The 16573-nt window shown below is 42.6% G+C and overlaps 1 protein-coding gene across 1 annotated transcript; it reads left to right on the top strand.

The window, feature by feature from the left end:
• The first annotated feature begins 13742 nt into the window (after positions 1 to 13742).
• Positions 13743 to 16238, top strand: LOC123451011 (protein NRT1/ PTR FAMILY 8.3-like). Its single transcript, XM_045128027.1, has 5 exons — positions 13743 to 13906; positions 14074 to 14176; positions 14278 to 14495; positions 14568 to 15097; positions 15365 to 16238. Exons 1-5 carry the CDS (start codon positions 13841 to 13843, stop codon positions 16170 to 16172), a joined length of 1725 nt encoding a protein of 574 aa, XP_044983962.1. The 5' UTR covers positions 13743 to 13840; the 3' UTR covers positions 16173 to 16238.
• The last annotated feature ends 335 nt before the right edge of the window (positions 16239 to 16573 follow it).

The raw sequence follows: 16573 nt of genomic DNA, 5'->3' as shown, positions 1-16573 counted from the left end.
CGTGGGGAGTCCTAAGTATTTCTCCTCAAAAGTACAATTTTGGACGCCCAGAACACCCTTCACTTCTTCCAACCTAGCTTCCGGGCAATCCAAATTGAAAAGGAGTGAGCTTTTCTCATGGTTGGCCAGTTGGCCTGTGCTCTTAACAAACTCCTGGATCGCCCTTTTAACCATCGTAGCTTGTTGTCCATTTGCTTCAAAAAATAAAGTAATATCATCAGCAAAAAATAAATGGGAAAATCCCCAATACAGAACGGGCAATCTTTAACTCTCCGAGTTTCCCTTTTCTTACTGCATTCTTTAGCAATCTCAAGAGACCATCAGCAACAAAGAGGAACAGGTAGGGAGAAAGAGGATCATCCTGGCACAAACCTCTGGAAGGGGGGAACTCATGACATAAGCCATGATCCAACCAACCCTTCTTGGGTTGAACCCCAACTTAATGAGCATAACCTTCAAAAACTTTCACTTGTGCTATTACAAGCTTTCACATCCGTTTTACTTGAGGCGTTAATAACTTGCATGCACATTTTATAAGTATCTATAAGAGGCAAAGTTATTTCTTGTGTTTCATGAGAGATATATGCTTTTACTTTTAGGGAAAGTATAACTAAAACTTGTGTACATGCAGGCTTGAGGACCGCAATAAGTTCTTAACATTGACTATGAAATAGATGGTGGGTGGTCTTGAAGGACAAACTCACCACGTGAATCACGTGCAAATGCACGTGTAAAATTAATGGAGTGACTGGTCCGGCAGACCCGGCTATTGGAGAAAGGCACTTGAGAGAGATATCATGGACATGGGTCTTGCTCCAGCTGTAGGCGAATAAAGATATGAACGTGCCACCTTTGTATATCATATACTTAGGGACAAAAAGGACAAGAAACCTATACTATACTTGACACCAAAAGTAGTTTGCAAACCATTTTTTGTTAGATGGTTAAAAGAAAAATAATATGCCTTGTTCATCAGAGTTTAAGTTTCAGACTTGACATTGATACTTGCATTTTTCCTGAACTTCAGACGATGTGAGTTCAGTGCAAGGAGACATTTTTGTCGACTACGAAGGCGTTTGTGACGACTTTGTCAATCTCAAGATGATGTGCCGGTTCAGTCTTTTAAACATGCTCATAAGGATAAGATATGCGTATGTGCATTCATAAGGTTGAGTGTATACTCATGTATGTAAAAAAAGAGCAAAAGTAGTTTAGAAGGTGGTTTAAATATTTTTATGAATGTAGTATGACGTACTTTCTACTTCTGGATTTATTAGCCCACTTTATATTTTGGTTAAAACTTTGACTACAATTTTAATAATAATATATAAACTATTTATCATAAAAATTATACCATAAATTATCTCTTTCAAGTGTGATTCTAATAGAAGTATATATTTCACATCATATACTTCATATCATGTTAGTTGTATAGATGGTCAAAGTTTAATTCAAAATACGAGGGGGCTCAATAAACCTAGATGAAGGAAGTAGGTCGGATTCGTGCTACATGTTGAAATGGAACATATTTTAGACCACCATTGCCATCTACTGGCCTTTCAAATTTTCATCATGATGTTTATTTTAAGCAATCAAGCAGTTTTTGTAACTGATTCCTCGAGGCATTAAGCAGCAACTTCGACCGTTTACAACGGTATGTACCTGCTTCTTGTGTTTTCTTGAGTTGGAACTTCCCTTGAAGGATCGCATGGTGCCATCCCTAGAGGGGATCTAGGAAGAGATCCTTGCATATTGTACCTATAAAGATTTGGATGGCAGACAACTTCACTGGCAAAGATTATAAGTACTCTTCTACTCTAGACATGTCAAATATATATTAGGGTTGTGGTATTATCAAATAAAGATTATTGTGATTCCCTATACTAGTTCGTTATCAGCCTGAAGCACTTTCTGTAAAGTCATATAGCTAGGCATAAAGTGCTAATTTAATCATGCTACATGGATCCCATGGTATATCAAAGGCAATTTTATAATCATCAAAGCTTTGGATCTAAATAGAGATCACCAAGTAATGAACCATATAATATCAAAGTCTAACATGTTTCCTATGGTCATGACATACAAGAATAGATCATTAACATATAGTGGATACCAATGCACGATGAAATAATTTTCTTACAATTGTAGTGTGTTAGTAACATAGAGAGGGCTCTTGTAGTTATTCTTTTCTCTCTCATTATAATTGCAAGTACTAAAAGCAAACTCAATAATATAACATTAGAGTTATCATCAACACAAACAAATTATGTACACATTATAGATATAATTAAGCAAATTTCTCCTCCAACTATAGTTCGGAGAATTCAATAACAAGATAGACTATCATATATGAAAGAAACATGATCAGTGGTATATTTATCATAAATATCAGTGACATAATCTTCTCCAAATATTTCTTATATATGTGCATCATCGTATTCATTATAGTAATTATCAAAGTCATCAAAATTGGAGTTTTCATCTAATGAGCTCAATGGATTTTCTATTTCATCAATATAAGTAGTAATAATTGTTCCATATAGAGACTTATGCTGCAAAATCAATTGAACCACATATTCTTATGATTGCCCCCTTAACAAACATGCACAACTACTAAGAGACACATGTCTCCCTTGGAGAGGATCTAAGTTCACCAACCAGATCGAAACTTTTGGCATTTGGTGATGATGGGCCTGAAAGCTATTGGAAGGAGTTCAACATGAGAGCACGCATGACCTCATTTGTTCATCATATCACTCCATATGTGCACTTTCAGGGGAAAGACCCCAAACGCAAACAACATCACTAAAGCCTGCCGCCGGGACATGGAGCAACACTAGTAGAAAAAGGACCTTTCGTTCAGAAGCATTTGTCCCGGTTGGATTTTGGACCGGGACTAATGTGACCTCTAGTCCCGGTTCCAACGGTTAGGCTTTAGTCCCGGTTCATTTGTGACCTCTAGTCCCGGTTGGTGTTACCAACCAGGATTAAAGGGGCGGTGGCAAGCTGGCGTCAGGCTGAGGCCCCAACGAGCCCCTTTAGTCCCGGTTGGTATCACCAACCGAAACTAGAGATAGACCTTTAGTCTCGGTTGGTGATACAAACCGGGACTAAAGGTGGTCTAACCTTTAGTCCCGGTTGGAGATACCAACCCGGACTAAAGGGTTTTGAAAGTTTCTTTTCTGTTTTCCTATTTGTTGTCTGTTTTTAGTTTCTGTTTTAAATTCCTTATATCTGTTAGGATATTTGATGTTTTTGAGTGATTCTTTTTTGCATTTGATTCAAAATTTTGTCTAGTTTCTGTTGTGCCTTAGTTTTCAAATTTGAATGGTTTAAATTTGAATTTGCTTCAAACCCTGGATTGTAAATAAATTGAGTTATAAAATAGTTTTTAATTTAACTATTTTTGCTCCTAGTCACATGTTAGATTGTTGTGAGAGTAAGATTTATTTGGTTATTTTTAGAATAATTTAAATTAGGATTTTAATTAAAACAGTAGTGTTTTGCTTATATAGTTGTTTTAGTCATTTAATTGTTCTCACTATAAATGAACTCTGAAAAGGTTAAAACTTGACATGTATCATCATTTCGACCACATAGCATATGATAGAGTTGAGAGGGTCACAACAAAAATTGGATGCACTTCGTGTACAAACTGGATCATGTCCTTCGAAGTATGAGGGTTTCACACGAAAAGTCATCTATTACAAAGGCATTTCATTTTTAACTTATTTCAACTCCAGACTTTTTGTGCATTCACCATGCACCATTCAGCCACATCTTAAAATTTCAACCCTTTCTAACTTCATTTGCTACTTTACATGCATTTAATGAATTTTTTGAGCTAAATGACCCTGAAATTAAAAAGCAATATAAATGAACACTGAAAAGGTTGAAAGTTGGCACTTTAGTTGGTAGATTTAGTTTTGCTATATTAAAAAGTAATTATTTTTTCCACTTTAATATAATTAACTTTAGTTTCTGTTGTTTGACAATAATTTTGTTTTTTGTAGTTAGTTAATATTACTTTATTTCTATGTTAGTTCTTTCTAATTTTATCAAAAAAAAGGTGTCATATTTGGATTCCTCACATTTTTTTGATAATAATGGATATATCATTTGTCGAATTTCGATTTATAGATTTAAAGATAATAATTATGCCATAATAAATGAAAAAATGACAAACAATGAATAAAATAATATTATTACTGATTTTATTTTCATTGAAATTCAATATTATTATTATTACTTATTTTTATTTTGAACTTTTTGTTATTTTGTATTTTTTATGCTTTTTAAGAATTATTTGAGTTTTTTGAAATTTTTGCCTTTTTGAAGTTTTTTTTAAGTTTTAAATTAATCACTATTGTTTATTTTAATAATTGTTTGGAACTCAAGAAATTAAATCATGTGACATCAAGACCTAAGGATTAATAGGATTGATAGCTTACTATTGTCAAGAAAACTAGTGGAGACTTGGAAACTAGTGGAGATAGTTCCGGAAAGTTAAGTGTGCTTGGGCTGGATTAGAGTGAGAGGATGGGTGACCGGCTAGGAAGTTAGATGATTTGAAATGAGTGGAGTGAGTGACTGGCAGGAAAGTTAGACGAATTGAAATGAGTGCTCCACGTTGGAGCAGTGAGTAGGGTGATTAGAGATTAAATTGTCAAATAATTCAAACATTTGAAAAATGAATTTATTTTTTCTAAAAAAATTGAAAAAAAAGATTTAAAGAAAAACAAAATTCAAAATAAAAATCTTTTAGTCCTGGTTCATGGCAAACCGGAACTAAAGGGGGGGGTCTTTAGTCCCAAGGTAAAAGTCCCAGTTCTTAGCAACCGGGACTATAGCCCCATTTTCTACTAGTGAATGGAGGATCGCCGGAGCCAAATGCATTGGGCACCCATTCGGGGACATACCAAGAGAGATAGCGATTAGGCTAAAAGGCTAGGTTAGGAGCCCGCTAAGATGGTGGTGTACTTTTCCTCATACATCATCGAATCACTTGATCAACCCATGTTTTCCACTCTCCTCATGCTAATGAAATGGAAGCCAGAAATGGCCACTTCAAAAAAAAATCATATCACTCCCTACATAACTCCCAGTTTAGAGGGTGGTTTTTTATTCTTATGAGTGTTGTTCAGTCTACAAACGTGTTCCTATGTATTCATATCTCTTATTATGGCAAATACCTGGTTTAGGGAGTTTAGGTGACTCGCCTCCATGGAGGCTGAAACTATTGAAAAAATATCAAAACTCAGATGTAACACCCCAAAAATTTAACAAGGATTTTATTTATTAAAATTTGGCCATCTTCAATTAAAATTTTATTTTTGGGTTTTCTGTTGATTTCAGATCCACTTCTTTCGTGTGTATTATAAAAAAATTCTTCCCTAAATTGGAGTTTTTGGGAAAATATGGTTTGATTTGAGCCGTTGCCTCAACATTCTTTCTTTCAATTGGCAAATCAAGTAAAGGCCTTTTTATAAATAATTTCCTAAGTTTCATTATTCAAAAATGACTTCTTAATTATTTTAAGAGCGTGATTTGAACTACAACCATTTGATAAATTCTTTTAAAAATTCTATAAAATTTGGAGTTGTGAAGAAGTTCATATAAATCACTTTTATGCAAAAATCCAATTTGGTATTTTGAAAATTTTGAGCGCCACATCATATTTTCTGTTCTGGACCAGTTTTGAAGTTTGCACTACAACCATATTATTTTCTTGACCAAATCTTTTGAAAATTATACTACTTGCAGAGGACCCTGCAAAACCCTTAGGTCCTCGATTTCAGCCCCATCTAAATTGTTTGAGTTCATATCATCAGATCATTTTGTTTCTGCCCAGGATTGCACTTTTGCAAATGTTGCACTCGAAAGTTTTTGTTTTGCCCAATCTAACTATGCCATCTTTCTTAGCTTCCAAAGAGACCTCAACGTGGAAAAAATGGTGGCTAGCAAGACCTTGTAGAGACCACTGGCAATCTGTCAAACACTTGGTGTCCCTGACCAGATTTTGACACACTTTTTTAGATGGTACTGTGAAGTTAACCCCACGACCAAACCAGATTGTCCATTAGCCCCATACCAACCCTACCAGTGGATCTGAAAATTGGTAGCTGCATCTGGAGTCCCTGGCATGCCCTGGCATTTCATCGAACACCTCACGGGCATGCCAAGAGTGCGCTCTAGAGAGCGGCTTTTGCCGCCAGCGCATCCAAGCCGCCGCGTCCCACCTACCCCGCAACCGCGGCCCTAGCTTGCTCTAGGAGGCACGACCCCGACCCCTTCCAGCCCGCAGAGACGCTCCAACAGCCCCGGCGCCATCCCCGGCCACCACAGCAGCAGCCTTGGTGGCTAGCCGACGACAGTCTCTCCCTTCTGTTGTGGCAGTACCGCCCCAGGAGTAGTAGAGGACCTAGTATGGTAGCGCCCTGACACCGCCAGCCTCCACCTGCAGCCGTGCTGGCCGTCAAAGCCAGGAGCACCTCTGCGACAGCAGTAGCGGTGCTTTTGCCACCGATACCAGCTGCTCGTCCGTCCAGCTAGGATTGTCGTCCTTTAGCTCAGTGACAGCGAGGATCCCCTCTAGATGCCTCGTGCACCACCACGTTTCCCGTGCCCCTACAGAGATGGTTGGCCGACGATCTTATCGTCACCGCATCGGAACCAACCTCGAGGCTCTATAAAAGAGCACCCCGAGCTCTGCCAGCCCCAGCAAAACCTCCTAAGCAGCCTTAGTAGACCTCCCATTCCCCCAATTTCACCGGAGCTATCTTCTTCGTCACCTCCGATCAAGCTTTGACCATCGACCCTTCAATAAAATACGCGGCCAGTCGTGCTCCTTCGGGGCCGTTGTTCCCTGGAATGGAACGACATGAGTGTTGCGACCCTTTTCCCCCCTCTCTGGTGAGCTCAAGGTAGACCATGGGCAGAGCCCCTTGGTGGCCCACGCTGCCGTTCGCCGGCCTCATAGCCGTCGGAGCTCCCAAGCTCCCCGGAGACCATGCCACCTCTCCCCAGAGCCGCCTTGGGACCCTGAGCACGATGGTGCCCTCAGATGCTTGAATGATGGCCCCAGTCATCGGCGGGCATCGCCGGAGGCCTCACCTCCCCTCGGCCAAAGGAGGGAGATGACGGGTTTGTCTCCAGTCAAGCGTGCGAGGGGCCCTCCTCGTCAGCGTCAGCACTAGGCCGCAACCCACTTAAGTGGATGCGTATTTCCCCAATTACGCTTTCCTCCTTGCGTTTGCGCATTCCCTGCCGAACCGTTTTCCTTTGCTAATTTATTTTAAAATAGAACTTTGACTAGATTTTGACTAGCCCTAGTTTCAAAGATTAAACTCCAAATGAGTTGATTCTTTTTCTCACCTCTTTCAAATTGTATCTAGTTTATTTTAGTATTTATGTGAAAAATTTCAGATACAACTTTCTGTACTATTTTAAAATTACGTGTTAATTAGAAATATTTTCAAAATAGGCTATGGAGAGAGGAGCAAAAACTTTCAAAGGTTTTGATGTGCACGTCAGTTGCCTACACATTGAAGGCAAGCATTCTGAACCTTGATATATTTTGGTTATGTGTTGGTTGCTTGATGAAGAAAACATTATGGTTATGTTAAATGAGTGATGACATTTCATGTGATGATCATGATATGACCATATGATTGAAAGTACATTTAGTGCATGTTGAGATGCAGGAGACAGTAGTCACATCCTTCTGCCACACATGACTACCGCATGGGATTCGAAGAGAGTCGGTGTCTCGGGGATATACGACTGTGGGACTGACATCTCGTGGGACGAGGATAGTCAGCGAGGCATGATGGGGCATGATAGGTAGTGACTCTCTCTGTTATGTTGAAATCTTTTTATTGTGCTAATTATGCAGGGAACAATATAATCTTCTTGACTAGACCGTAGATCGAGTCTTGTCAATATGTCACCTTACCTATTTGTGCTGCCACGATCTTCCCGAAAGGGGATATGGTTTAGTAGGTCGTAAAACTATTACCAGGTACACACCAAGTAGAGAGGCTAGGATGAAGGTATCCATGGCCCTGGACTAAATCCAGTCATCCCGTCAGGGGGAATGGGTGTTTCCGGTCAGGGACCGAGAGGGACGAGCTCTTCCCTTGTAGCGCGCGGTATAAATTTGATCCCATGCTAGTCGAGGTTGGAGCCTTCCCGTCTTACGGTTTTTCCCTGGCAGTGTAGTCCGGGTGAAGCCGGACTTTGTGGGGGTAAAAATGGGTGTGTACTCGTTTTGAGTATTTATTTCTATAATACCATATGCAGGATTAGTCCGAGTGACTATGGAAACCCGTGGGCTGTGGGTAAAGACTACACACTCTACAGAGTCAAAACTATTCGAGTAGTCGTGTCCACGGCCAAGGACGACTGGTTGACTAGTCAAGTGTCGGTGTGAGTATCGGTCTTCGGAGGAAGTTAAGAAATCCTGAGACTAAAAATGAAATATGGTGGATGAACATAAATATTATTTTATTGTGGACTAACCCCTATGATTATGATTGTTGAATATCCCTGGGACGGTTCTACCTCCTGGATATTCATTATTTATTATTGTCTCATATAAGCCCTTTATGTGGTGTCGCTTAGACGCCCGAGCTTTGCGAGCCCCAGCAAAACCTCCTAAGCAGCCTTAGTAGACCTCCCATTCCCCCAATTTCACCGGAGCCATCTTCATCCTCACCTCCGATCAAGCTTCGGCCGCCGCCCCTCCGATAAAATACGCGGCCAGTCGTGCTCCTTCGGCACCGTTCTTCCTTGGAATGAAACGACACGAGTGTTGCGACCCTTCCCCCCCCCCTCTCTAGTGAGCTCAAGGTAGACCATGGGCAGAGCCCCTTGGTGGCCCGCGCCACTGTTTGTCGGCCTCATAGCCCTCGGAGCTCCCAAGCTCCCCGGAGACCGTGCCACCCCTCCCCAGAGCCGCCTTGGGACCCTGAGCACGATGGTGCCCTCGGATGTCTAAAGGATGGCCCCACTCATCGGTGGGCATCGTCGGAGGCCTCACCTCCCCTCGGCCAGAGGAGGGAGATTACTGGTTTGTCTCCAGTCAAGCCTGCGAGCGGGCCCTCCTCTTCAGCATCAGTGCTAGGCCGCAGCCCACTTAAGTGGATGCGTCTTTCCCCAAGTACGCTTTCCTCCTTGCGTTTGTGCATTCCCTGCCAAAGCGTTTTCCTTTTCTAATTTATTTTAGAACAGAACTTTGACCAGATTTTGATTAGCCCTAGTTTCAAAGGTTAAACTCCAAATGAGTTGATTCTTTTTCTCACCTCTTTCAAATTGTATCTAGTTTATTTTAGTATTTATCCGAAAAAATTCAGATACAACTTTCTCTACTATTTTAAAATTATATGTTAATTAGATATATTTTCAAAATAGGCTATGGAGAGAGGAGCAAAAACTTTCAAAGGTTTTGATGTGCACCTCAGCTACCTACACATTGAAGGCAAGCATTGTGAACCTTGATATATTTTGGTTATGTGTGGGTTGCTTGATGAAGAAAACATTATGGTTATGTTAAACGAGTGATGACATTTCATGTGATGATCATGCATATGACCTTATGATTGAAAGTACATTTGGTGCATGTTGAGATGTATGAGACATTAGTCACATCCTTCTGTCACTCATGTCTACCGGATGGGATTCGAATAGAGTCGGTGTCTCGGGGAGATACGACTCTGGGCCTGACATCTCGTGGGACGAGGATGGTTAGTGAGGCATGATGGGGCATGATAGGTAGTGACTCTACGTGCGATGTTGAAATCTTTTTAGTGTGCTAATTATGCAGGGAACATTATAATCCTCTTGACTCAACCGTAGATCGAGCCTTGTCAATATGTCACTCCTACTTCTCAAACAACAGCGCCAGAAATTTACACGTTGACGGAGACTTGCTTGCGTTGGTTTTTCCCTTGAAGAGGGAAGGGTGATGCAGCATAGGAGCAGTAAGTATTCCCTCGATTTGAGAACCAAGGTATCAATCCAGTAGGAGAATCTCGTCAAGTCCAGAGTACCTGCGCAAACACAAAAGAGCTTGCACCCAATGCTATAAAGGGGTTGTCAATCCCTTCAAGATTGATTGCAAAGTGAGATCTGAAAGCGGAAAGTGCAACGAAGTAAAAGAGTAAGGCTGAAAATATGGTGTGAAGTAGACCCGGGGGCCATAGTGTTCACTAGAGGCTTCTCTCAAAATAGCAAATATTACGGTGGGTGAACAAATTACTGTTGAGCAATTGATAGAACCGCGCAAAGTCATGACGATATCTAAGGCAATGATCATGCATATAGGCATCACGTTTGAGACAAGTAGACCGATACTTTCTGCATCTACTAGTATTACTCCACACATCGACCGCTATCCAGCATGCATCTAGTGTATTGAGTTCATGACGAACATAGTAACGCCTTAAGCAAGATGACATTATGTAGAGGGATAAACTCAAATCAATGATGAAAACCCCATCTTTTTACCCTTGATGGCAACAACACGATGCCTGCCTCGCTGCCCCTTCAGTCACTGGGAGAGGTCACCGCACGGTACGAACCCAAAACCAAGCACTTCTCCCATTGCAAGAATCATAGATCAAGTTGGCCAAACAAAACCCACAACTCGAAGAGAATTACAAGGATATGAAATCATGCATATAAGAGATCAGAAGAAACTCAAATAAGATTCATAGATAATCTAATCATAAATCCACAATTCATCGGATCTCGACAAACACACCGCAAAAGAAGATTACATCGGATAGATCTCCATGAAGATCATGGAGAACTTTGTATTGAAGATCCAAGAGAGAGAAGAAGCCATCTAGCTACTAGCTATGGACCCGTAGGTCTATGGTGAACTACTCATGCATCATCGGAGAGGTCATGGTGTTGATGAAGAAGCCGTCTGTATCCAAATCCCCCCTCCGGCAGGGCACCAGAACGTGCCCCAGATGGGACCTTGCGGAGACAGAAGCTTGCGGCGGCGGAAAAGTACTTTCGATGATCTCCTGATTTTTCTGGGATTTTAGGGAATATATAGGCAAAAGACCTAGGGCAGAGGAGGTCCAGGGAGCCCACAAGCCTGGGAGGCGCGGCCCCCTTGGCCGCGGCTAGGGGGCTTGTGGGGTCCCTGGTGGCCCCCTGCCTTGGTTCTCAAGTCTCCCGATCGTCTTCTGTTTCGGAAAAAAACTTTTCGGAAGTTTTATTCCGTTTGGACTCCGTTCAAAATCCTCCTCTCAAAAGGGTCAAAAACACGGAAAAAACAGAAACTGGCGCTTGGCAGTGAGTTAATAAGTTAGTCCCAAAAAAGATATAAAAGGCATACAAAACATCCAAAGTTTGACAAGATAATAACATGAAACCATAAAAAATTATAGATACGTTGGAGATGTATCAGTCACCTTACCTATTTGTGCTGCCACGGTCTTCCCGAAAGGGGATATGGTTTAGTAGGTCATAAACCTATTACCAGGTACACACCAAGTAGAGAGGCCAGGATGAAGGTATCCATGGTCCTGGACTAAATCCAGTCATCTGGTCAGGGGGCATGGGTGGTTCCGGTCTGGGACCGAGAGGGAAGAGCTCTTCCCTTGTAGCGCGCGGTATAAATTTGATCCCATGCTAGTCGAGGTCGGAGCCTTCCCGTCTTATGGTTTTTCCCTCGCAGCGTAGTCCGGGTGAAGCCGGACTTTGTGGGGGTAAAAATGGGTGTGTACTCGTTCTGAGTATTTATTTCTAAAATACCTTATGCGGGATTAGTCCAAGTGACTATGAAAACCCGCGGGTTGTGGGTAAAGACTACAGCCTCTACAGAGTCAAAACTATTCGAGTAGCCGTGTCCACGGTCAAGGACGACTGGTTGACTAGTCAAATGTCGGTCTGAGTGTCGGTCTTCGGAGGAAGTTAAGAAATCCTCAGACTAAAAATGAAATATGGTGGATGACCATAAATATTATTTTACTGTGAATTAACCCATATGATTATGATGGTTGAATATACTCGAACGGTTCTACCTCCCGGATATTCGTTTTAGTATTGTCTTATATAAGCCCTTTATGTGGTGTCTCTTAGACGCCCGACTCCGGCATGTTTATCATTTCATATAAGCCCTTTATGTGGTGTCGCTTAGACGCCCGACTGTGGCATGTTTATCATTTTATATAAGCCCGTTATGTGGTGTCGCTTAGACGCACGACTCTGTCATGCTTGTTATTATTTTATTCAAGCCTTGTATGTGGTGTCGCTCAGATGCCCGATGGATGCATGTCTTATATCACATCCGTTAATCTTACTCTTATTGATTGCTTATTAATTTCTCAGTATGATTAAAATTCCTTTATAATACTTGAGAAGTATATTATGGCTGACAGAATATTGTGGTATTATTGCAACTGCATATTAACCCCTGCCAAAATTATGTTTGTCTTCATGATGTTTGGGAGTACATTCAAAGTATTCATTGGATTGTTCCTGGCTATTGTGTTGGCCAGATTGCGTGCTTGGAAAGGAGGAACCCGACGATAACCCCGGAACCTAGGCACCGAAGACATCAGCCGCGTGAGATAGGAATTATCCAGGTCAGCTGTTTCTGTGGGAAATAGAGTCCCATATACGATGGAGATCCCCGAACCGCTTCCACCATCAACAAGTAGAAACCCTTTTGATGTACTCTATGGACCACTTCGGTCTTGTACCTCAAATTTGTATTTTTGCTTAGACAGTTGTATCAAGGATTTGTGCACCAACGAACAGTATTCATGTGGCTGGTATGCATAAGGACCATTTTGAAGGGAAATTAAAATCCCCGAAAAGCCGGTTCTGACATCAAACTTTCCGGTTTCAAAAAATTCTAAGAAAAAACATATGCATGTACATAAGAAAATGTATGTGTGTATAAAAATTCATGATGAATTATCTTGTATCTGAATTGTACAAAGAACAAATTCATGTACTTCCGGGTTGAACAGTGTCATATGCTGAAAAGCTATGTTTTTTTGCACAACCCCCGTTTCAACGTATTTCATCGTGAAAATTTGTACACATGTACATCATGTCTCCATGTATATCTGGATTTTTATAAACATAAAAATATGAATATTGAATATTTTAAAAAAACAGCCTCCATGTAGCTCGGTCTCCAAAAGCAATTTTCGAAATACCTGAGGCAATAGTGGGCACAAACGAGTTGGCTGCGTGCTGCAGGTGGGAACTTCTTCTGGGCCCTAGCTATACATATGGACCACCATCGCCTTCCAAATTTTCGTGGCATCTCTTTATTTCAACCATCCCTCCGACATCAATCGACACAATCAATCGTCATAGTAACTGGTTCATCAGGCCACCACCGGCGCCATTGATTATGTCTGCAACGGTGTGTGCCGGCTCCTTGTGATTTCAAAAGTAAAAAAAATTGTCAGGTCCACATATATACCTAGTGTTGAACAGAATCAAAGAAAAAGAATTACCTCCTACAAAAGTTGTAGAATAGCACTGTTGCTCATGGGTGAGTGAGAGAGAAATGCCATGGCCGTGGGTCCTGATGTAGGTGAATGGAGACAGCACTGGTCTGTGGCCAAAATTGACCCTTCAATCATAGTTCAGTCACTAGAAAATGCAGCCACAGCTCACGCTCTTCCTCGATTTGGAATGAGCGTACCACCTTTTTTAGTACTACTCCGTATTATATTATAATCTTATAAGTGATAAGCAACCTACCACTCTTGGCAAGAGCACATGCATGCAGGTAAATTTTAGGCGCTGAGCGAGCTCCTTTCCTCAACCCTCCTTCTGCTCCATCTTGGGAGCGGGAGCAGCCATGGCAGCAGCAGCAGCAGCAGACGAGGAGAGGCCCCTGCTTGATCTCCAACCCCTGATTAATCAGGTATACTGTGTTACTCTGCACTTCTCTTCTTTTCTTGTATCTTGATGGCTGCATCATATGAGAATAATTTCAGGTAGCACGTGTAAATTCTTCAGTTCTTGTCGGTCCTCCGTGAGAGATTTACAGTTTCAAATATCCAAACTGGATATCCTGGTACTGTTATGTAGGATGTAGCTTCGGAATACACCAGCGACGGATCTGTTGACATCAACAATCAGCCTGCTTTGAAGCGCAACACAGGCAATTGGAGGGCGTGCTACATGATTTTAGGTACTATACCAGATAACAGCAATTCACTAATGCAAACTGCTCTTGATTTCCTCTTCTTCTCTTATTACTGGCTGATGACCAGCTGAACACATACATCTCAGCCGTCGAGTTTTGCGAATGCGTCGCCTTCTTCGCAATCGCGTCCAACTTGGTAACCTATCTCACCACCGTGCTCCACGAAAGCAAGGTCGCCGCTGCGCGGGACGTCTCTGCCTGGGTTGGCGCATGCTTCCTCACACCACTTATCGGGGCCTTCTTGGCTGACACGTATCTGGGAAGATACTGGACGATGGTCGTTTCCCTTCCGGTCCATACCACCGTAAGTACAGCGCAGCTAACCGCGACCAGATACGTATGATGATTGCGACTCTGAACACTGCCACTTTGACAGGGAATGCTCGTGCTCGCAGTTGCAGCATCAGTCCCGTCATCCTACTACCATGGCGATGTTCATCATGCCGTGGTGGTGTACCTTGGACTCTATCTTGCTGCACTTGGGACCGGTGGCATCAAACCCTGCTCGTCGGCCTTCGGTGCCGACCAGTTCGACGGCGGGGACCCGACGGAGCTGGAGAAGAAGGGCTCCTTCTTCAACTGGTACTACTTCCTGATGAATCTTAGCTCCCTTCTGTCGAGCACACTGCTTGTTTGGCTGCAGGATAATGGTTGGTGGGGGCTCAGTTTTGCGATCCCAACGGTGCTCATGACCTTGAGCCTAGCAGTATTTGTTGGTGGCTCCAGAGTGTACCGGTTCAGGAAGCTGAGAGCAAGCCCATTCACGAGTATCTGTCAGGTTCTCGTTGCGGCCGTCAGGAAGTGGCGTGTGCGACTGCCAGATGATGTCTCGCTCTTGTACGAGCCGCCCAGTTCGTCATCATCAGCTGAATCAAGTCACCAAATTCAGCACACGAATCAGTTCAGGTGCCCCAGTTATTGCATTACTCAAGCCAACCTATATATGGTCTAAATATGACATTTAAAAACAATTCATTTTCATTGAGCTATGACATCTTTTGGTGTAAGACAATGATTCACTTGTGATGTGAGTTGTAACATCTTATTTGCAAGTAGAAAAGATATCAGAAATTTTCTACAGAACCATATCTAGAAACTGCATCTATGAGTAAACTAAAATGCGAGAGCTTACCTCTTATACATAAGTTATAATTATGTGATTGCATTCTTCAGGTTTCTAGACAAGGCTGCCACCGTGATTCCCCCGTCAGACAAGACGTGCACGGCGTTGCCGATGTGTTCATGGAGTCTCTGCACAGTGACCCAAGTTGAGGAGCTCAAGATACTGCTGCGGATGTTCCCGGTCTGGGCGTCGTACGTGATCTTCTACGCGGTCGCCGGGCAGACCGCATCAACGTTTGTAGAGCAGGGGATGGTCATGGACAACCATGTCGGCCGGTTCACAATCCCACCGGCCTCCCTCTCTATTGTCAGCGTGTTCAGCGTCCTTATCGGGGTTTTCATCTACGAACCCGTGCTAGTGCCGCTCGCGCGGCGCTATACTGGCAATGCGAAGGGCTTCTCGCAGACGCAGCGCCTTGGGATCGGCTTTGCGCTGTCCATGCTGACCATGGTCTACTCAGCAGTCCTCGAGATGAAGAGGCTGGCGATCGCGCGAGCCAGCGGCCTGGCAGACCAGAATGTGCCAGTGCCACTGAGCATTTTGTGGCAAGTGCCCGCATACGTGATGCTTGGCACGGCTGGCGTTTTCTCAGGAATCGGCATGATGGAGTTCTTCTACGATGAGGCCCCTTACACCATGAAGAGCCTATGTGCGGCATTTTCGCAGCTTGCGATTGCGTCCGCGGCTTACTTCAACGCGCTGGTGTTCAGTGTTGTTGCGGTGGCCACGACGCACGGTGGCGCGCCCGGGTGGATCCCGGATAATCTGAATGAAGGGCATTTGGACTATTTCTTCTGGATGATGGCTGCTCTTAGCTTACTGAATCTGGCGCAATTTGTGTACTACTCCATGAGGTAAAGACAGTGACGTTCCTCGCAGGTGCGTTGGTTTTTCCTCCAAGCTTAAAGGATGATGTAGCACAGTGACGGCAAGTATTTCCCTTAGTTAAGAAATCAAGGTATCAATACACTTGGAAGATCCATAAGACTATGTAAGCAACACATGTACATAAATAGTAAATCCTCGCAACCCAACCCTCATGGGTAAAGTAAGGATAATTTGATAGATGCAAATAAAAAAGCAAATAGAATGCAACAAGGTTTTTTTTATAATATAGATCTGAAGAAGAGCAAATAAAGTAGAAACGCAAATAGCAAAGTAAAGATTGCAAATAAATGATGTGAAGTATACCCGGGGGTAGTAGGTTTCACTAGTGACTTCTCTCGAGAAAATAGCAAGCGGTGGGTAGACAAATTATT

Source organism: Hordeum vulgare, chromosome 4H, assembly GCF_904849725.1.
Source record: "Hordeum vulgare subsp. vulgare chromosome 4H, MorexV3_pseudomolecules_assembly, whole genome shotgun sequence".
Lineage (NCBI taxonomy): Eukaryota > Viridiplantae > Streptophyta > Magnoliopsida > Poales > Poaceae > Hordeum > Hordeum vulgare.
The sequence above is the reverse complement of the archived record's forward strand: the minus strand, read 5'-3'. Positions and strand labels throughout refer to the sequence as shown.

Bases quoted from the DNA above. Each gene is read 5' to 3' on its own strand.
- LOC123451011 (XM_045128027.1), top strand. From the start codon at position 13,841: ATGGCAGCAGCAGCAGCAGCAGACGAGGAGAGGCCCCTGCTTGATCTC. The intron at 14,177-14,277 runs GTACTATACCAG...CATACATCTCAG, and splicing joins GGCGTGCTACATGATTTTAG to CCGTCGAGTTTTGCGAATGC. The intron at 14,496-14,567 runs GTAAGTACAGCG...CCACTTTGACAG, and splicing joins CCCTTCCGGTCCATACCACC to GGAATGCTCGTGCTCGCAGT.